Source organism: Pongo pygmaeus, chromosome 6, assembly GCF_028885625.2.
Source record: "Pongo pygmaeus isolate AG05252 chromosome 6, NHGRI_mPonPyg2-v2.0_pri, whole genome shotgun sequence".
Taxonomy (NCBI): Eukaryota; Metazoa; Chordata; class Mammalia; order Primates; family Hominidae; genus Pongo; species Pongo pygmaeus.
The window spans coordinates 94,098,300-94,121,557 of NC_072379.2; the positions used below are offsets into that span (position 1 = coordinate 94,098,300).

Sequence of the window (23,258 nt, forward strand, 5' to 3'; positions counted from 1 at the left end):
TCCAAAGCATAATGGGGTTTATTAGAGGAAGCAGTCAAGAAAAAATGAGCCGTCAATAGTAACTTATAAAATAAAGTCTAATAATAGTTATGGATACAGAAAAGTGTCCTATCAGCAATACACAGTTCATTGGTGATTTCTGCTTCTGAAAATAGTAGGACACCTCTCTAGAATAAAAGCTAGACTCACTGGGTTGAGCAGGGAAGGCATTGGATGAGAGATGAGCAAGCAAAAGCAGTGAGTGTAGACTATTCTAAATTATTTTTGAAGAAATTCCAGCTAAGCTATAAGAAACAAAGAAAGACAATAAGAGGGCTATCTTTATCTTAAATATAAATTAAATGGAAGAAAGACAGTTTAGTGGGGTAAGTTGAAGAGAGGAGAGAAAGAGGAACATTGGTAAAGAAATTGTTCATTCATATATTCATTCATGCAAATATGTATTAAGAACTTGTAAATACCAGGCGTAATTCCAGGTGCTAGGGATATGGCTGTGAAATAAACAGCCAAAATCTCTGTCCCAAATTGAGGGGGAGAGGCAATTGGAAAGACACGTGAGATGCCTCAGCTGCCTCCTCACATCCTTTCACCTCACTTCTGATTCCTATGAAGAATCTTTTTCTTTATGCCCCAGCAGGCCAAAAGACAAGCAAGAGTCACAGCTGGGGCTGTGGGAGATTTAACCCCCTGAGAGCGTTCAATGAGGAATGGAATGAATAAGTACTTTTCTTGGTACAAACCTCAGTGGACAATTTGGAGAGTCATTGTCAACTATCCTCAGATTTTTTTTCTCAGTGTTGACTTCCATAATACACTTTTTAATTGATTTTTTCCACCTTCTTCTCAATCCTCAATTTTTTACTCTTGCCCCAAACCTGCAAACAAGATTTTATCTCAGATTCTGCTTTGGGATGTGTGAAGAAACTCACAGGACAAAAAATGAATTATATGTATCTATATAAAATTTATTGATTATTAAGATATATTATTAATAATATATTTATTAGATAAGATGTGTATAAATATACATGTATATAACCAGTAATAAGCACTAAAGAGAAAAACTAAAGCAAGGAAATGAGATGGAAATGCATGTGTGTGTGCGTGTGGGTGTGTGTGGGTGTGTATGTGTGTGTGAAAGAGAGAGAGATGAGAGAGGAAGAGAGGGAAGAGAGATTTGAATAAACACTATATACCAAGCACATTTGTAATGTGTTTTACATGTATTAATTCACTCAGTCTTCTCACCACCCCTATAAGAGGTACCATCTAACTTTCAAATCAGAAAACCGAATTACAAAAAGTTTACACACTTTGCCTAGTACTGCATTTCTGGCCAGATTTGAATCACAATTTGAGTCCAGGCACTTTGGTTCCAGAGTCCAACTCTTCACACTTAATTGAGTAGCTTCGGTCACCTACACAGTGAAGTCTTTTAAGACCCTTCGTTCCACCTAAGCCTCTTTCTTATCAGATCCCTCAGAAACCCACAAGCAGTCTCTGTCTTCTCATAATGTTTGTCTTGAATGAAAGATACATAATGTTTGTCTTGAATGAACTGCAGCACAGTTCATTGACCATGAACCTAAAGGATATAAACTCATGTGTTCAGTTATATAGGCTTTTGGTAGTCTGCCTACATCAAAGAACACAATTTATTTATGCAAGCCTATATGCATTCATGATAAGCCTCAGAGAGAACACTTAATGAAGTGCACTGGTGAGTGTTACTTTCCTAGTTATTACTTTTCTATGTTAACCTGTTAATAGACGTTAAAGAGATTATATTCTCTGGCAAAGACCTGAGTGTAGGTCCTCACACATGAAACCGTGTTTTTCATAATAATGAAGTAATCTCATCCCACCTGAGCTCTTGTAGTCCTTATCAGCTGGAAAGTGGCCTACTCTCATCAGCTGCCACTGGTGTTGTTAGGAATGAGGCTGGTACTCTCAGCTAAGGCAGCGTTCTCCAGTTGAACAGAACAATTTTCACAGAATACCAACATCAGAAAGGACTGCTCTGAGACCATGATGAATCAAGATAAAAGCAAAACCATTTTGTAATCATGTCCAAACACAGACAAAAACATGAACATTGTCCAAACCACAAAAATGACCATATATCCCCTATCCTGCTTATCACGAGTTATTGCTACTTCTTAACCAGTCATAGCTTTAGCCTTACTTTGTTCTTCCCTCCCAAATGATTTATGAAGATACTTAACCATAGAATTACCCCTGCTTTTTGACCACATCCAATGTAGAACAAAGCTCTACTTCTTAGAACCCTCCCCCAATCACCTAACACAAGTCCAAAACATGTTTTTTCCAGCACCTTCTCACTGTGCTCACTGTGCAGGCTCATGTTTTCCCTTATATTGTAGCAAGCAATAACCCCAACTTGGTCAACTACAGGTATGTAGACTGTATGACATTGACACAGTCTTATTGCCTGCTCCACATATTTGACCCTTATCTATGCAGTTTCTTTATGTGTCTTATTTCCCAGTCACATTGCTTCTCGTGGACACTGAAGTTCTCTCTCTCTGAAAACTAATGGCAGTGCCTTGAGTTAACTAATAGCTAGCTGTTCTAACTGACCAAACACCTCACATATTTCTTTTTCTCCTTTAGGAACCGACTGCTATTTCAGCAATGGAGCTTTCCACTAAGCAGGTACTATCATTATGTATTACCATTGGATATCCAATATTTTGTTAATTCTTGTGTTTCAATAGATATATCTATTTATCAAATTTCACAGATTTGTTAACAATTATACAAAAATACAGGAGAAAACAAATATCATTCTTACAATAAGCTAGTAGATTAGAAACTGAAGATAGTTTTCTTTGCCCTCATGTTTTTGATCAATCTCATCTGTGTTCTATAAACATTATTTTCTGGATCATTATTTGTTATAAATTTTTATATACAGTGTATTTTGGTGATTTTAATATAATTTACTCAATACTCAATAATAATTTTCATCTTTTCTGATTATGTATATATGTGTATACCCTGAAATAGCATTGTGATATTTCAGAATATTAAAAAAAATTATAATTTATTCTTACTTTGCAAATATAAACAAAAATGCATTTTTAGAGGCTAGTAAAATTATTCACTGGCTATATGTGTTTGGAGGACCTTGACTTAAAAGTTAATTTTACTTTTCCAGTAGTATTGTATGCTAGAGAAAACAAAATGTGTATTTAACTTTGGCTAAATATCAAAGGAAAACAAAGAAACGATCACTGCCAAGTAAGTACTAAAACTTCATGAATTCAAAGGTTAAGGGCAGCATGTTAATAGTCTTTCTATTCATATCAAATGAATGCTTTGGCAAGACACTTCAGAAAAGTGAATTGCTTCTAAATACTGTGTAATATGTGTAAACAAATATAATTTTAATCTCTAATATTTTCTCCATAAATGTTACCTAGACTTTCTTCTGTCCAGTATATCAATGGTAACTACAAAGAAAAAAAAAAAAAAACAAAGCAGAAAAATCCAGAATGAAGTAGGGTATGCCTCACTTACTGGAGTAAAAACTTACATACAAAATTGTAAAATAAGAATCGTTTGGCAAATCTTATTTCTGAACTGTTTACATGTTTTATCTCTGACTGTACTTTATCCCTTGAACAAGACACTAAATTACTCTGCCAGTAAAATTTAGTGTGTATCCTTTCCCCACACAGACATATCAAAATAGATTGATAATCTCCAAGATATTTAAAGCAACCCAGAGTGCAGATATGATTGACCTGATACTGTTATCTTACACTGCATAAGTATGTGTTCACCTGTTCTCGTAATCTAAAAATTGTTAGAGGTTGGCAAAGAAATCTGGGGATTTCCAGGATGGAAGCTAGACTGGGATATTCTTTCCTGTAATGATTTTTAAAATTATTTATTTATTCTCTGTTAGGCCTCATTGCCAGTCTTAATTGCGCTAACTCCACGTCTATTTTTGTAAACCATTTCTTTCTGTTTTGCATTTTTAAATCTACTTTAAAAATTACATATTAAGCCAACATTTTACTGACAAAGAAAAACAATCTATCAATTTAAAATACCATGAGAGAAGACAGTGTCTTTTTCCTTTATTTTCCATTACTGGAAGAAATGATTTGATTTCGTTCAGATATGACTCAATTTCATTCATGCTTATGGGCATTTTTAAAGTGAGATAGTAGTTTCAAGAGGGACAAGAAGTGTTGCAAGTAATTTTCTGGATAAATGAACCCATCTCCTGCTATATCCCACATTTTGTTAAGGAGGATAGTGAGAAAGCCTGTGGTGATGCTAAATTGGGCAGAAAAAGCACATCAGGTTACTTACTAGTGACTGGATTCTGCTCAATGGTGCCTAAAGGCTTACCCTATATTTCATTTGGATAGCATAATTATTTTTGCACTTCATTAATAATACTGCAAAATTATGGTAAAATGAACATGACCTTGATTTATAGTTACTTTTGGCATTTTATCACACTTTAGGTTTTCGTCATAATAATTTCAGCTGCCATATTTTGGTTTGCTATTCTTTCCACATACTATTTCTCTGTTTTTCCCCTAAAGGAATATGACATAATTAGATATTGTTATTTATAGGTAATAACACTTTTCCTACTTAAATGTCACATTCTTAAAAAAATCTATAAATATACATTTTGCTCATGCTTCTTAGAAGTTATTGGCCAAACATAGAGATCTTTTGATTGCAGGACTAACTTGATGAGTAGCTTTTCAAAATAGTTGCAAACACAATGTATGGATTGACACATTCATATATTGAAATTGCTTACATTCAATAGTGTCTAAGTTCATTTTAAAAAAGGAGGCTGTGAAAGAAAAAGAAAGAAAGAAAGGAGAAAGAAAGAAAAAGAAAGAAAGGAAGAAAGAAAAAGAAAGGAAGAAAGAAAGAGAAAGAAAGAGAAAGGGGGAAGGAAAGCTTAACAATACTTAACCTATTTTTCCCAAAGAATTTAACCATCATTTCTTAATTTGACCTGGTTTATAGCAAAATTCAATACTATAATAAAAGTTGAATATAGCAAAAAAATGAGCATTTAGTAATGTATGCTATAATTTCATTTTTTCCATTTAGTGAAATGGAATAATAATATTAATGAAGATAAATGTTTCCACAACGGTTTAGATTTTATTGTATTACATTTCCCCTTATTTACTTTGCTTGTAATAAGGTATAAGTTAGTTGCTGAGATTTAAGCAGAGAACTATTTTCTATGTAAACACTCCTTATAACCTTAATATTTTCTTAGATTCTCATAGGTACTTCAGTCTGCATTCAATTTATCTGGTTATTTATACATGCAGTTTATACGTGAAAGCCTTTGGAAATGCAATTTCATTTACAATCATTGTTAACTATTAGAAAATGTGTAGTATTAAAAACGCATATCATTGTTCAGAGACTGATTTTTCTAAAACTTATTTTTTATTTATATACTAGAGAAACTACACTTTTGATGTCTTTTCAATGTATGAAAACATTACATGTTTCAGTATTTATGTAAGTTTTACTTAAGGCTTACTATAATTATTGAATCCTCTAGTGCAAGAAAAGAGAGCTATGGTGCCAATAACAGTAAATGTGGAGAAATTGCAAAATAATTTTATTTCATTTTGTGTTTAAATAAATTTGCAGCTAATATGTTACATTGGCTCAACTTTGTTAAAGGCATTTTAAAAGTTGTACTGAAATCCTGAATTAGTAGAAAAACAATTTTTTTAATCTTCCATATTCTGGCTCTTTCAATAACACCTATTTCATTGAGAATAAATGCATTGTAGAATGTTTATCTGAATGCATCCTTTAAAGACCTGTTAAACATGCTCATTTTAATAAGGAAGTTAATTCTTAGAAAAATTATATGAATAGCTCAAGATCACACAGGGTGTTAATGGGCAGCGAGACCTAGAATCCAGGTATCTTCATGCTCAACCCTATGCTTTTTCCACAACACCTCAGCTTTTGGTTTGGCAGACTGCACCAGAGTGTACTTAGTTCCTCTTTTCAAAGATGTTTTGAAGGGTAGTAATTTAGTAGTCTTTTTAAAAGTAATCTTCCTGGAGGTAGTGCAAGGGTAAGACAGTTCTTGGTGTTAAGCCCAAAGATTTTTCAAATGTAAGCACCAAAATTTTGCCCCTTCCCGTATCATAAGAAAGGGCACACTCCATCACAGGCAATACAATAGGGTACTGAGAAGTCAGAAGCAATGGTTCCTGCCTCTGGCCAATCTGGAACACATGGTAATAAAGACATTTTGGTATATGAGTATTATAAAAGTAAAGGTAAAAAAGCAAACTTGCAAAGAACAAAACTTGTAGCTTTGAAAATTATTACATTGGTTGGTGTATTACTGTCTTCATCTTCCCTTTGTTTTACACTTAATAAAAGACTCTTGTTTCAGTCAAATATTTAGAACTTGCTCTTGCTCCATTTTAAACTGCCATCTTGTCTAGAAGGCCTTTAAAGAAATTATCAATAAAAGGATGATTTTTTTAAACCCTTAATTTATCTCTGAGAAGTTATATATAAATAAACTCTTTTTTAAGAGAAAAAGAGATTTAAAAGACAAGATAGTTTTTGTCACAGCAGTAAACTCTTTCCACAGCAACAACTATATATTGGTTCAACGGCTGGGGTTGCCCAGCTCCCTTTACACCGGTGTGATATTTACGGGAAAGCCTGTGCTGAGTGTTGCCTCGCCCGAGACCCTTACTGTGCTTGGGATGGTTCTGCATGTTCTCGCTATTTTCCCACTGCAAAGAGGTAGGAAAAATATTCAAAATAAATGAAATGTTTGCTACTTATCCTATCTGATTCCAAGTTTGAAATAGCTTTCTTCAAATAAGTGCATCAACTTTTTCTAATGAATAAAAAGATTTGGGAGCAGATGGAGGGGATTGTTTTGTTTTTGTTTTTTTCTCTTCTCTTCAAATAGTTAAAACAATCAGAAAAAAAGTCAAAGAGAAAGTCATGAACAGAATCTGGACTGAGTCTTGTCCCTTTAGAACAAAATACTCTGTTTTCCAAACATGTTCTTCTATTTCTATCCAGCAACATTGTCTCATTTTTAAACCTTAATAAGGCAATTTATGTCTCTGGATGAACAGAAAATGATCAGAGAAAGGAATTTATTTTCCTTTAGAGTCTTAGGTAGTACACAGGGGCCTAATTATAAAAAGTCCGGAAGAATTTATTTCTAGTTTTGAAAATATTACATTTTAATATGTGATATATGTAATTTTGATTAACATCCCAAAATATGTCTATTTGTTTCAAGAAAATTTAAGTGTTATTATATTATTATAGCATCACCTTGCATTTGCAGTGTTTGAACTTGAAACATAAAACCATGTAATAAAATATCTATCTGCGCATATGCAATATATATTTATATGTATATATACATGTATATGTGCATATATGTATATATGTGCGTGTGTGTATATATATATATATATTTTTTTTTTTTTTTTGAGATGGAGTCTCTCTCTGTCACCAGGCTGGAGTGCAGTGGCACAATCTCGGCTCACTACAACCTCTGCCTCCCAGGTTCAAGCGATTCTCCTGTCTCACCCTCCCGAGTAGCTGGGACTACAGGCGTGCACTACCACGCCCAGCTAATTTTTGTATTTTTAGTAGAGACAGGGTTTCACCAGTTGGCCAGGATGGTCTCGATCTCCTGAGCTCGTGATCCTCCCGCCTTGGCCTTTGAGAGGGATTACAGGGATTACAGTCGTGTGCCACCGTGCCCGGCATATATGTACTTATATATCTCTTAAACATACTCTTGATAATACTTAAAAGTATTTTTTTGGACATGCTTGAATAAAAGTTGCTAAGATAACTCTTTCTTCATTTGACGAAATAGCCCTTTCAAAAACATATCCTTTACTACTCACTGAAGGATGTCTTTCTCTATCAATATTTAGCAGAGTTTAGGAAATGAGAATGGTGGATGAAATTAACATACAGTATCTCGTTAATATGAGCCCAAAGATTAACAGCATGTATATCAACCTATTGAAACATAAAATGGAAACCAGCTTTATGAAACCTCTGCATTTTAGAAGCAATATAATTTGATTTCTTTATTGTTTATTATGGCTATGTTTTTCAAAGAAGCTATGAATGTAGATTTTCATAGCTAATGAGGTATGTCCTACAACATTTGTATCAGTTTGAATATTTGGTAAAATATTTGAGCAAAGAAACGGCCCTAATGCCTACTTAAATCTTTTGATTACACACTTTAGATAACATTGACTGAATGTAAAATCATCTACAGTTTAGTCTGTTATATAAGCAGTCCAAAGGATTAAAACACAGTATCCTGTTAATAATATTAAATGTATATGCTATATTATATCATATAAGAAATACAATTATTAAACCTTCAACATTCAGAATTGAGGTAACATGTTTGTATTACTTTTATATAACCATTCATTTTGTTGAGATCTCAAATTTAAAATAAAACTTACTGTGGAGATAATGTCTGTTCATTAAAGAAACCGTAGGTAATTTAAGGAATAGCAATATGCAATCTTTACAGCAGTAAAATTAAATTTTTTAAGATTAAAAGTTAATGCTTCTCAAAAACATTTAACTCTAGGTGGCTTTTATCTTACTTAAAAATGTGGAATTCAGCCTGACGCCGTGGCTCACACCTGTAATCCCAGCACTTTGGGAGGCCAAGGCGGGCAGGTTACGATGTCAGGAGTTTGAGACCAGCCTGGCCAGCATGGTGAAACCCCATCTCTACTAAAAATACAACAATTAGCCATGTGTGGTGGCGGGCACCTGTAATTCCAGCTATTTGGAAGGCTGAGGCAGAAGAATTGTTTGAACCCAGGAGGCAGAGGTTGCACTGATCTGAGATTGCATCACTGCACTCTAGCTTGGGTGACAGAGCAAGACTCTGTCTCGAAAAAAAAAAAAAAAAATTGGAATTCGTGTTTGAACTAAAATGAGTATTATTTCTTCTTCATGTGAAAGTTTATAATATTACCTAATTTAGTAATAATCTATTTGAATTTTAAGCTTTTCTTAATAAGGGAAGAGATAAAAAGAAAATCATCAAGACATCTATAATAAGTTAAAACCTATATGTTATTACATATTTGAAAAGTATTTATTATACACCTACAATTCAAGATTGAAGGAATTTTCATTAGCACAGTTTTGTTATACCTTACAGATTTTACTTAATCCAATTTCATGAGTGACATGCTGTCTTTAAAAAGGATGTTTAGAAGCCTCATGATTTATATATTCTTTGTGATGGCATTTTTCAAAAGCTTAAATGGCAGTGAAAAATGCCTTCCCAAATGCTTTGTAGTTCGTGTTTCACAAGTTCTCTTGTTGGCTCAATTTTGAAATGTGCAACATCTGTTTGATAGTTTCACTAATTCTACAAATAGAAATCTATAAATACTTTAGACTTCTAAATGTATGAATACAGTAACAAATTCCATATTTGCAATTCTCAATGGCCTTTGTGAGAGCTCTTTTTAGGGATGGTAACTAATTTTGCAGCAAGACAATACCCATTAAAATAGCAGCAGCAAACAGTTGGGCAAGTGTCCCCCAATCTTTTCCAGGCTGTTACACATAACCAGTCTCCATTTTTATCCTCTTCCTGGAACTTCACATCTTTGTTGCACCACAATGACTAGAGCCTACCTCCTCCTTCCCAGGCAACCATTAGCAAAATGTAGAAAAAGGATACCCACAACGTGCTGCAGCTCACATGTGATCTGGGGGTAGAATGTAGAAGAAATCGTTTGATTTTTATAAGCAAACTTTGCTTTTCTCTTAAATGTAAGTTCATTTATTCTCTCTCTCATTCCTCTGGCAAGAGGAGGCCTTGCCCTTAAGTTCAACATTTATTGTTGCTTTTATTCACTTCACAGGTAAATTGGTTTGCAATCGTAGCCGTATGATCATAAAATAAACTGTTTTAAAAAAGAATAGGTTGATATGGCCAGGCGCAGTGGCTCACGCCTGTAATCCCAGCACTTTGGGAGGCCAAGGAGGGCGGATCACAAGGTCAGGAGCTCGAGACCATCCTGGCTAACACGGTGAAACCCCGTCTCTACTAAAAATACAAAAAATTAGCCTGGCGTGGTGGCGGGTGCCTGTAGTCCCAGCTACTCGGGAGGCTGAGGCAGGAGAATGGCACGAACCCGGGAGGTGGAGTTTGCAGTGAGCCGAGATCGTGCCACTGCACTCCAGCCTGGGTGACAGAGCGAGATTCTGTCTCAAAAAAAAAAAAAAAAAAGAAAAGAAAAGAAAAAAGGATAGGTTGATATAACAATCAAGAAAAGAAATTTTAAAACTGGCTTAAAGATAGAATTTCTAGTCTTAATATTATAAAATTTAGCAAAAGTCTCTTTAAAGAATTATGTGTAAGCATTTAGAGAAAGAGAACATTCATGTGAATTATAATTTTCAAGCTTATTCCTTCATTAATAATCAGAAAAAAGTTTAATACCTTTTATTGAAAAAAATGGATTATTATTTTAAATTTTGTGCTTTTTCCACAGAAGTTAGACCTTGAGTTTCTAGACATTAGATTGTTATTGACTGACATCTGGTAGTGAAAAAGCCATGAATTCTCTGTTATCACTATTTTAAAGACTTTTAACATGTTGTTAGTACATTTGTATCTTGTTTCCCATTTTGATCATCTTGGAGACTGCTCTTACAGGCATAATGAAATGTTTTTTAAAAAAATCTTTTAGTTGGATGTAGATTCATCTGTTCCTGTAAGTTACTAGAGTCTATTATATATATATATATATATTTATTTATTTATTTATTTCTCTTCATTCTTATGACAAATTCCTAGAAGGGAAAAATAAGGATACAATAACACCTTTTAAATGTAATTGTTTCAGACGCACAAGACGACAAGATATAAGAAATGGAGACCCACTGACTCACTGTTCAGACTTACACCATGGTAAGTCACATTTTTCATCTTTCAACCTGCTAAGACCAGGCTAAAATCATAATAATGCATATTCACATATATGCATGCAATGTATGCATCTCTCTCAGAAGACTTAAAGAAATGCAGCCGAAGAGAAATAAAATCTTACAGAAATAAAATCCTGAAGAACACAAGGCACTGAATTATGTTTTATTATCATAAATTATGTTTTATTATGATGATAAATTCAAAATGTTAGATGCTTACAAGGTTTAAAGCTCAACTTTCTTATATTAACAAAAAGAAGCCATGTTTAAGTACTTCATTTTGTATATAGTAGCAACCTGAGATGAGTAGGCAATGGAAATGTACATTAAAATATACCAAGGAAAAAACTACAGTCTTAAAATATGCCTTACAAATGATTCATTTATATGCTCATGATATAAACCTAATATATCATTATTGGGTATCCTAGTCAAGCAGAAGATAATGTGGATATCTCTACACTGAATTACTAGTAGGGTATTCCCTTACACTGGGCATTTTGTAGCAAATTCATTTTTTGCTTCCTAAAAGATGTCAAAGCCTATTTAATGTCAAAGTTGCTTAGTAAATGCAGAAACATCAACCAACCTTCACTTAAAACGGAGTGAAATTGTAGTGATGCCCCACTTTCCATAATTCAAACATTATGCCATATTACTATGGAAATAATAACGAGGTTATGCTTCCCTCTGCTGGGGGAACTTATCAATGACAATACTGCTAATGAACAGTTAAAAATGGCTGAAATGTACTATGTAAACATCGTCACTTAACATAATTATTCTATTAATTTTTTTGATGCCATTTATTCTAAAGGTAGTTAATATTTATCAGTTGACTTTTCTTTGATTTACTAATTTTATGTGTGGAATATTCATGTTTATGGATTTTAATAAAACATTACCACACATAGAACCCCAGCAGCATACATTCCAAAACTTACTTTCTAAAATTCAGATCCCCCTTTGGCATAAGCTGAATGGGCTGGTATTTGATTTACAAATGCTCACGGGATTGGTTGGGGAATCCTACTACCAGGAGACGGGTAACCGTGAATGAAGCCAGTGTTTCGGAACCACATTGCTTGCAAATTTTCTCACCAGGGACTTTCCTATCTGTGATTATCTTTACTATAAATAAGAAAGAGACCACAAAACTGGAGTAAATGTTATGACTGTCCCTGCATTAGTATGGTGCATTTATTGAACACTCTCCTTAAATTTTTTCAAATAGCATATTTCAATTGAATCCTAAAATATTTGCTAGTCTTTCATTAATCTATTTCATGGAAAAATATTGAATTATGATCGGCACCATTCCAGCAATGTAGTATTTTGAAATATAAATTCATTACACTAAATAATCTATTTGCCTATATGTGGAGAGTTAATGATAATTACTGGAAGTAAAAGAATCAAGAGAATGTAACTGAACCAATCAGACTTTAATCTCCATGTCAAAATGAAACATTATTTTGCTCGTTGTATATTTCTAGGTTTATATTGATACAACATTATGAGTATTGTAGATAACAAATATTTGTTGAATGGCGGAATGATCTAAAAATTTCAAGTTATAATCTAGATACTTGTCTTATTACTTTTGTTTTTCAGTAGAGATTTGAACTAATGGCACTTATTGATTTTTGTAAAAAATACCTTATGTCATACATTGTTATTATTAACACCATTATATTCAAAAATGTCATACATTGTTATTATTAACACCACCTCTTAGGAAACATCATTATGAATTAATCAATTAACTAATATATATTGATTATATGCCATCATGTGTAGGACACTACGCTGTGTTTTGAAAATTTTTAGAGATTATATGCATATATAATCTTAATGGCATATTCATTTGTTTAGTGATCCCTTTATAGATTCAGTTAGTATTTCAAAATTATATTCATGCTAGAGTTATGAGTGTAAATATATATGGGGAAAAACTGACCAAAGGAATTTTTATGAAAAGTAAGACTGTGAATACATAAATATTGTTAACTATTGAATAACTGGGGTTTGGAGAGTGTTTCAGATATTAAAGATGTGTTTTGATAAAATTAGAGTGGTTAAACACTATTAAAATTTGGCATAAAGAATGGCTTAGCTATAAGAAGTAAGAAGTAAAGTGAGTGTAAATAAATTTCTCTCCTGATTCTTACGTCAGAATGCATACTGGAGAGAGAAGAGAAAGTGCTACTGTTCAATGTTACAGGGTCTTTTAGGGGAGGGTTGTGGTAAACAACTCTAGATGTTTGTGATATCTGAGAGGAAAGGGTAAACTAGCCCAATAAGCCCTGCAGCAATAAAATATTCCTTTTTGAATGCCTTTTTCCCCTTGTCTGCTTGTTTTGATAATGACCACACATAAACCATATACACCATAGATTACACTAAATTTCAAATATTTGGAAACTAAGGCAGGCATTCCCATTTGGCCAGGCTGAGTCTTACCATTAGGAATCAGTGATTATTTTGGAATAGCTGACATCAGTATTTGAAAGTAAAATGGGCAAAAATCTGGAACCCAGCCTTATTAAATTACGTATGTTGTCTTGCTAATATTAATTCTCACATTGAATAAAATATATGTGCTCATGCGGAAGCATAAAATATGAGATGTTTTCACAGAAAGCTGGTAGGCAACATGAAGCCGAATTATACACTTCAGGATGATCAGCTCCAGCTGTAATGGTAAACATATTCTGTAACACTCTATAGTTTACACATCCAGAGGTTTTAATAGAGAGACTATATACAAAATAACTCAGAATTAAGGTGGAAGAAGTTTCACTTTAGATGAAACATTTAACACCCACTTGGCACTCTGCTCCCTTATATGTCAAGTGGCCCAAGTGGTGAACTAGGCCAGGTGAAACAGCAAAATCCAGCTACACCTCCTCTTGATCCCAGGATACTCTCCTCTGTCACCGGTGGCTGCGCACCTAGGGGAGATTTTAGTATCAAATCTTAGTATATGTGCGCCGGCAACTCTTGTCTTCCCACTCACACCTCATACAGGAAGCTAAAGAGAAATCTCAGGTTGTTTCCAATCTGTTCCCTTCCCTAAAATAATTGCTGTGTACAAAATTGGAACTCATCTGACTTTGTACTCAAGAAAATGACTGACGAAGGCAATTTACCTATAAAATACTTCCCATTTTCTTTCTCACTAAGAATGAGCCATATTATGATTTACATGTCCAGAAAGGAAAAAAAAAAAAAACTACATCATCAGTACTAATTTTTCTTTTAACTGTACCATCATGTTAGGTTTCTGAATCTTTGAAATATTTTATGTCCTATCTTCTAGTTGAATGGCATCATTGAATTTCACTTTCTAATAGTTTTGCATGCATGCGTTACCTTCCTGGCACCTCATAGTAATATGTCCACAGAATTCAATCTTCTTAATTATCTCCACAACTGTCCATCTCAATTTATATCTTGGTTGGCATCAGAATCATTCCAAAATTTTATAAAATGTCTTTGGCAATGCCATCTTTATGATCTGCAGAACTGTAAATTTAGTATTTTGTAGCAGTGCTATTATAGTCTGTGCCTTAGCCTCTTCCAGTGATGAATCTGAGCATTTAGCCCCAAGAGGAGTCTCAATATTTGATAGATGAGCATGATGTCAGCCTTAAAAATAATCCCTACCTTTAATAAATTATCAAATTTCATCAAGTCTCAGATGACATAATATAAAATACAACATTCTTTTATGTACTTTTAAGAAAAAAAAAAAAACTGCTGAAGATGGTCAGTCTACTAGATGATCCCAGCATCAAACTGGGACACCAAATGACTCAGGACTAGACTAAAGGAGAAATAAACTCTTATTCAGATGATAATAGCAAAGAAAATTGTCTGTTTCAATCATAATCATGTCTGGTTAGAAAGAGATTAAAAAATACTCCTTGAACTACAAGGTGGTATTTATGAATATTTACTTTCTGAATTCACACAAACAGTGGACCCAAATTTCAGACAGAGACTTTAATTTAAAGAGGTATCATATCAGTAGGATCCCACATGTCTGGGAGAAGTAAGAAAGAATTTCTCCCAGAAGAAAGCAACTTCAACTCAGATCAAGAACAATTGTAAGACACATTCTGATATCAGAGATATTCAAGTATAAAGAAGTATGCATCTTAGAATCAAATACTTGCAGTATTACCTTCTATGATTTTTATAAACCCTTTTTGAATATTTTCACTGGAGATAATCAGTCATCATGACACTTGTCTTCTGCTTAGGAAAAAAGTCTAATTATTCATATTACATGTGTGCAAGGCAAATGCACAGATAACATGAATAAGAAGAGGTTTGAAATAGCTTGCGTATCATTATTCTCCATTGAAGTCTTTAAGTATGTCATCAGAGATCACCCGTTCATACACCTACAATTTAACTGTTACAAACTGAGATTTTTTTTAAAAGCTTGCTGCATTTTTTTATTCCAAAAGTTATAAGGATCACATATCATTAAAATACAGGATGGTATTTTCATTATTGTTTATGGAAGGTTTCTGCTTCAGCAAATGGGCATTTTCCATCTCCCATCATATCTCTTGGGGAAAAGTAAATGAAACATTAAAGTCCATGTTTCCGGATTTTTTAAAATAAACATTCCTATGGTAGTTTTGCTCTGGCGTAGAGATTATTTGTGCTTTCTTTTGTAATGCATTTGCTATAAAATCATGAAAATAAAATATACCAGATGTTCAATATAAACTAAATAAATATTACAGTAGATATCTTCATATTGGTATTTCTTTTTAAGTAAATGAGTTTCAGCCTGCCCTATACTAAGCATATTACCCATGACATCACAAGATATCAAGTACAGTGTTCAAAGTAACTATTCAAGTGGCTTCAAAGTTAACTTCTTAACACATACATTTTATTATCATATTTCAAATTAATCATCTCTGAAAGTAAGATACTGGTGACTCTACCCCAAAAAATATTTATGAATAATAAAATTAAAATATATTGGTCCTATGACTGTTTAACTATCTGTATATATATTCATACCTATATCTATGTATATGTATATGTATATATGTATGTGTTTGTATGTATATACATCCATACACATATATACACATATTTAGACACACACGTATATATGTACACACACATACACACACAGACTAGCCAATTTTAAGTTCAAATCTTCAGGAATCTATGGATTCAGGAAAGATTAGAAACTACTTAAACTGTAAAATTCTAAATGCTATATCCTGGTTAATAATTACTTCCCAGCACCAAAGACATCTTAATTTAGGGCATAAAACAAAGTAGTTTAAAATTAAAATTTTAGCCAGTTGAAAAATTGCAAGTTTAAATTTTCTTTAAGGTTTCATTGTCTTTTTGTACTTGGCAAGTTACATTCACTAACTTCATATATATTGGTCCTATTTCTAGTAAATGGGTTAAGCACACATGCATGTTCTTAACTACCCATTTATTCATTCATTTGTTGGTACATGCACACATACATGCCTGCAAACACACATTGAATATTTACATAGAATCTAATTGGTGAAAATGTCATACTAGACATTGGAAAAACATTGTACTAGGCATTACCTCAAAAAGTAAACAACATCACAGTTATATACTTCAGTATATACCGTAGACTTTGTTTTATTTGCACTACAATATATGATATTATTAAATAGTTTATTAGCTTTTTTTTTTTTTTTTGACGGAGTTTCACTTTTATTGCCCAAGCTGGAGTGCAATAGCAGGATCTCTGCAAAATGCAACGTCTGCCTTCCGGGTTCAGGAAATTCTCCTGCCTCAGCCTCCCAAGTAGTTGGGATTACAGGCATGCACTACCATGCCCGGCTAATTTTGTATTTTTCTTTTTTTAGTAGAGATGGAGTTTCATCATGTTGGTCAGGCTGGTCTCGAACCCCTGACCTCAGGTGATCCACCCTCCTCAGCCTCCCAAAGTGCTGGGGTTACAGGCGTGAAACACCATGCCTGCCTGTTAGCCATCTTAACACTCAGGTTCAAAATATACATGAATGTTAAGAATGAATGAATTTTTTTGTTTTCATTTTACAAATTTTTAAATAGTTTATGTCTTTTCAAGAGATATTGACTCATCTTTAAAATGTTTTCCAGCCACTTGAAGTTAAATTAGTCTTTTCTACTGATAGAGCATCTATTGTATTTCTGCAGAAAATCATGTAGAATCCAATGAGAAAAATCTAAGTAATGCCGTTTATACTTTAAGTTAGGCATTGCTACAGTATTCTGTGTTACCAGGAGTTTATGGGCAACATTTCCTTTCCTCCTGTTCTTGACCTTTGACACTGAGTATTATTGAGAGAAATACTAAAATTATAATGAAAACAACTGGAATTTTATTTCTCTTTATGTGGTACAGCAACTAACTGTATTTGCTAAATAACCTAAATAAATATGTAAAATAATTGGCATTCATTTACCCATCTCCTAAATTATGTTTTAGTTTTACATTTATTATTTACAAATTAAACTTACAATAAAGTAGAACATCAAAATTGATAACAAATCAAAATTGAATGAATATGGTTCACAGCCTCATCCATCTCTGTCTTCTCTACATAACATCAAATTTCCTAAGATGGTTGCATTATTAACATTTCAATCTTGCGAGACATTTATGGGGTTAAAATGGAGAGTGAATAAATAGAAAGCTGAAATGTGATGCCTTCTGTTTCTGCTATATTGGAAGAGAATCAAATGCTAAATAAGGCCTTTAGCAACATGATATTTCTGGTCAAATGATGGATATCATGACTTTTTTGTTGTTACAAAAGGAAGCAATTTATTTAAGTATTTTCTTTCCTCCTATTCTTTCTGGTTTATTAGCTTCATTTCATTTCCATAAATTATCCCACTAAAAGAGGAAATGATTAATTGAAGATTGCTTCCTTAAAAACATTATTTCTTGTCATTAACAGCTGCAACATATTGAAACATTGTGTTATCCAAACACACTGTGGTGCTTTTAAAATAATTTTAATGTTTTGTTGCTTTCAATTATTTTGTTCTAACCATTCAGATGGTTGAACCCATGGGGAATCATTATGCCAATTTAACAAGGATACCCTTCTTTTCTACTGGCAATTTTCATGACAAAAGTTTGTATTCAAAACAGTTGCTTTATAAGTGTGAAATTTATTCAAAAATGATTTAAAGTGAGATTGCTTTCTTTCTGGAAGCCTACAAAATTATCTATTACATGACATCTTTTAGTGATATAGGTATCCTTGGAGATGTGAGAAGATACTCGTATGACTTCTCAGTTCTCTTTCTCTTCTTATTTTTCCCTATTTGGAATTTTTGATTTTGGAGTAGACATGATTAGTCATCATTATCTCCCACCCTCTCTCAAGTCAATTTTTATAACATTATTAAACTTAGCAAATTGAGAATATTTGAAATGCTTACATCCTCCAGCAGTTCAATAAAGTATTCCATCATAACCAGGGTTATAAACCCTATTTCCTTTTTGATTGATTAAACTTTTATTCATTTCTTTTATATAATTATGATAACTCTACGTCTTGAGGATGTCAAAGTTACATGAGATTTCAGGTTTTAAATTCAATGTTTTACCTGGATTTGCCATTTAGCAAACATCAGCTAAGCGTTTACAATGACCGTTCTGCCAGGATTATGAATACACAGTGTGGTGGGCGAGGGGAATAAACCAGATTAAAAATAATTGTAACAAATATAACTACACATACTCTAGGGAGATAACTAAAAAGGGATTTTTTTTGGCAATATAGAAGAGGAAATATTTTCTTTGATGGTTGTAGGGGAGTAGGATTCACATTGAGGAGTGTAATTTGTCTTCATTTGGATTCTCAATAAAGGATTTTAAGATTTAATTAACAGTTGAAACTATCATAATAGCAATAATAATGATGTCACCTGACATGTTTATGACTATTGCTGTGCCCAGATATTGTGCTAAGATTTTTGTACAAGTATATTTTAAGAACAACAACAGAAAGGGTTATAAAAGACTGGTGCAGTGGCTCATGCCTGTAATCCCAGCACCTTGGGAGGCTGAGGCAGGCGGATCACCTGAGATCAGGAGTTTGAGACCAGCCTGGCCAACATGGTAAAACTCTATCTCTACTAAAAATATAAAAATTAGCCAGGTGTGGTTGCAGACACCTGTAATCCCAGCTACTCAGGAGGCTGAGGCAGGAGAATTGCTTGAACCTGGGAGGCGGAGGTTACAGTGAGCCGAGATCATGCCACTGCACTCCAGCCTGGGTGAGAGAGTGAGACTCTTTCTCAAAAAAAAAAAAAAAAGAAAGAAAAGAAACGAAACAAAGAAAAAAAAAGGTTATAAAAATATTTCACTGTCTAAAATTGCTAAATGACCTATCTAATATATAAAAGATGAGTTGCAATTGTTTGGTAGAAATAAAAATAAGATAAAAATAACAACAATGTCACACATATAGAGCAAGTAGACTGAGAGAGAACAAAGACAGACATGCGGCAAGAATATTTACCAAGAAGTTATAAGGGTAAGACATACGTTTGTCTAACTGCTTTTTTTCAGTCAATGTAGATGGAAGTATGATCACAAAGTTCATTTCAAAATGAAAGAATCTGTTGTTCACGAGAATCTCAATAATTTCTAGAAAGTAAAACCAGAAAGAAAAATTTCCCAAAGGTAAACATAGAGTAAACATTGCTGCAATCAATATAATATCAAAAATATTGTGACATCAATGCAGTGAATAAGGGAGAATTGACAAATGTCTCACTCAGCATAGGGTGGGAACACCCTGCCAAAACCAATTTAATAAAATTAATTGTCTGATGTGATTAACATGGTGTGCTCCTTGTAAACTGCTCTCAGATCAACTGGTTTAATCCAGAAGAAGATTTTATATCACTCTTATCCTCAATATATAAGATTTCATATCTTTCAGGAAATATGTACTCACTAATATTTCCTCAGTTGAGTTTTTGTTTATATTGGATAACCATGAATTAAATATTATACTCTCTGAAAAGTACCTAGAGTAGAGCTATACTGTGCTGCCATTTATATGTACGACTGTTTGCTTTAATAAAGAATCAAGTTGATAGCATGCAGTAGGGGGACTATAGCAAATAATAAAGTAGTATATATTTCAAAATAGCTAGAGGATTTTACATGTCACCACGAAGAAATGATAAATGTTTAAAGTGATGGATAAGGTAATTACCCTGATTTGATCATTATACAATGTATACATTTATTGAAACATCACACTGTACCCTATAAATATGTACATATATTATGTGTCAATTATAAACAAAACAAAATTTTTAAAATTGATAGTTTTTTTGTTTTGTTTTGTTTTGTTTTGTTTTGAGACTGAGTCTTGCTCTGTCACCCAGGCTAGAGTGCAATGGGTCGATCTTGGCTCACTGCAACCTCCGCTTCCCGGGTTCAAGCGCTTCTCCTGCCTCAGCCTCCAGAGTAGCTGGGATTGTAGGTAGCCGCCATTATGCCCGGCTAATTTTTTTGTATTTTTGTAGAAATGGGGTTTCACCATGTTGGCCAGGCTGGTCTTGAACCCTAGACCTCAAGTGATCCGTCCACCTCGGCCTTCCAAAGTGCTGGGATTACAGGCGTGAACTACCATGCCCGGCAAAATTGATAGTATGTTTGACATCCCAAGAAAAAGTGAAGAACTTAATAATGTTATAAGATAGTAACCGAAATATTATTTCTGTTTGTACTTTTTTCTGGAGCTGGGGAGAGAAGGGGGCTGGAGGGAGATAGAACACATTGTTAATGGATTTCTAATGTTTCCTATGTTGTACAAAATTTATGCAAGTGATTGCGGTAGAACACTCAGGAAATGGAAAGGATATTTACTGAATACCTTCTAATTATTATTTTAAAATATTAATTAGGTATCTGTTTATAAGATGTCAGGTTAGGGGAAATTAACAGAAAATTTTTTACTTCTGAACACCCAAATAGATGGGTGCTTGGCTGAGGCCATTTTAAATAAAACTTCTGTTCATAAGTCAGAAGTTGCTGATGGTAGAAACATCCTGTGGCAGAAGACTTAATAGAAATAACTGTATCCAATAAAAATTTACTTTTGGCCTGGCGTGGTGGCTCATGCCTGTAATCCCAGCACTTTGGGAGGCTGAGGCGGATGAATCACCTGAGATTGGGAGTTCAAGACGAGCCTGACCAACATGGAGAAACCCCATCTCTACTAAAAATACAAAATTAGTTGGGCGTGGTGGCATATGCCTGTAATCCTGTCTACTAGGGAGTCTGAGGCAGGAGAATCGCTTGAACCTGGGTGGCAGAGGTTGCCGTGAGCCGAGATCACGCCATTGCACTCCAGCCTGGGCAACAAGAGGGAAACTCCGTCTCAAAAAAAAAAAAAAAAAAATTACTTTTAATAATTATTGCTGATCACAACAGAACCTAACAAAACATAAAATAGGAGAATCTTAAACCAAAGAAATACAATAGTATCGTTGTATCTTGATCATGATTGATAGTTAACATGACAGGGCTTTTAGCCTCACCAGTCACTAGCTGGATGATTCTGTTTCTTTTTGTTGGACAAAAAGGGGAAAGAAAGGGTAAACGGGAAATAATGAGACTTTGAGGTACTGGCAAGAGTAGTTATCAAAGCAAACTTACTAAGGGCACCAAGCTCATAAACCAAATTAACCAATTGTGGTTCTTGCCTTATTTAGGTGAGAAAGTACCTGAATATCAGAATGTTTCTTGAAGAGCGTGAAATATTATTATATTAAACTAAAAACAATTCGTTATCATAATTGCTAAATCAAACACCATCTTATAGTCTATAAGTCTATAAGACTATAGTCTATAGTCTAGATTCCACTATGAAGAAGTAGCAGATCAAATGAAATACTTTTTTAATAAGAGAAAATATTTTCTATTGAAAGAACTATTTTTATAAGTTTTCTGGTACATTGGAAAAAGCTTGCCACCACCAGAGGATGTCTTGAAGAGGAAATGAAAACTGAGCAGTTACCTAGAACTACAAGAAACATTACCAGAAAATTATCTCTGTGGACTAACTAGAATGATTAAATTAGTTAGAAAGAAGACAACTAAGTGATTTTTTTAAAATGTACCCGTTGGTGGCCGGGCGCGGTGGTTCAGGCCTGTAATCCCAGCACTTTGGGAGGCCGAGGCAGGTGGATCACGAGGTCAGGAGATCGAGACCATCCTGGCTAACACATTGAAACCCTGTCTCTATTAAAAATCCAAAAAACTAGCTGGGCGTGGTGGCAGGCACCTGTAGTACCAGCTAATCGGGAGGCTGAGGCAGGAGAATGGCATGAACCCGGGAGGTGGAGCTTGCAGTGAGCCGAGATCGCACCACTGAACTCCAGCCTGGGAGACAGAGTAAGACTCCATCTCAAAAAAAAAAAAAAAAAAATATATATATATATATATATATGCACCTATTGGTGTTACATTGGTATTGAAACACTTATTTCTATTATACTAGTTACGTGACTCCTCTTATCTGAGTCAATTAATGTATTGAAGGATTTATATGAAGTTCTATGTTTGAGAGTAATAACTTATACCATAGTTTTCTTTAGTAGCTTTAGCAGATTATGCAAGAGACAAGTCAGTTACAATTATAAATTTCTACCTGGGAAAATAGACCTAGGAGACATGGCTGTTGAGAAAGGAGATGCTGGCAGATCACTGGGTTGTTTGTTTCTAAATCCAGTGGATTTTTCTATGTTTTGCTGTCATATATATTATAATTCATTCATATATAGAGATTGAATGAAAGGTCTCCTCCTAAAAGTATTTCTTAATAAAAAAAAGTTTAAACGGGCCGGGCACTGTGGCTCATGCCTGTAATCCCAGCACTTTGGGAGGCTGAGGCGGGTGGATCACGAGGTCAGGAGATGGAGACCATCCTGGCTAAAATGGTGAAACCCTGTCTCTACTAAAAATACAAAAAAAAAAAAAAAAAAAATACAAAAAAGTTTAAACCACAAAACAGTTAGAAAAAAAATGTATTCATTGTAAATAGCATTAACTTCTGTGACAATGCATTCTAATTATTCAGGTAGCTCCTGAATTAGATTTTCCAGGCCCTGTTGGCCATAGCAATTAAATTCACCTGTATCCCAGGAAGCAGCTGTCTTATAAACAAGTATAGCAACATGTTCCATAT

At 33.9% G+C, this 23,258-nt stretch overlaps 1 protein-coding gene across 10 annotated transcripts in view; it reads left to right on the forward strand.

Moving 5' to 3' along the window:
• Positions 1 to 23,258, forward strand: part of SEMA3A (semaphorin 3A) — a 515,603-nt gene that overhangs the window by 485,798 nt on the left and 6,547 nt on the right. For all 10 annotated transcript variants that reach the window (XM_063667662.1, XM_063667661.1, XM_054495890.2 and 7 more), the window contains 3 exons: positions 2,635 to 2,676; positions 6,647 to 6,804; positions 10,941 to 11,005. In XM_063667662.1, the coding sequence (XP_063523732.1) occupies positions 2,635 to 2,676; positions 6,647 to 6,804; positions 10,941 to 11,005 (265 nt within the window). The remainder of the gene's footprint in view (positions 1 to 2,634; positions 2,677 to 6,646; positions 6,805 to 10,940; positions 11,006 to 23,258) is intronic.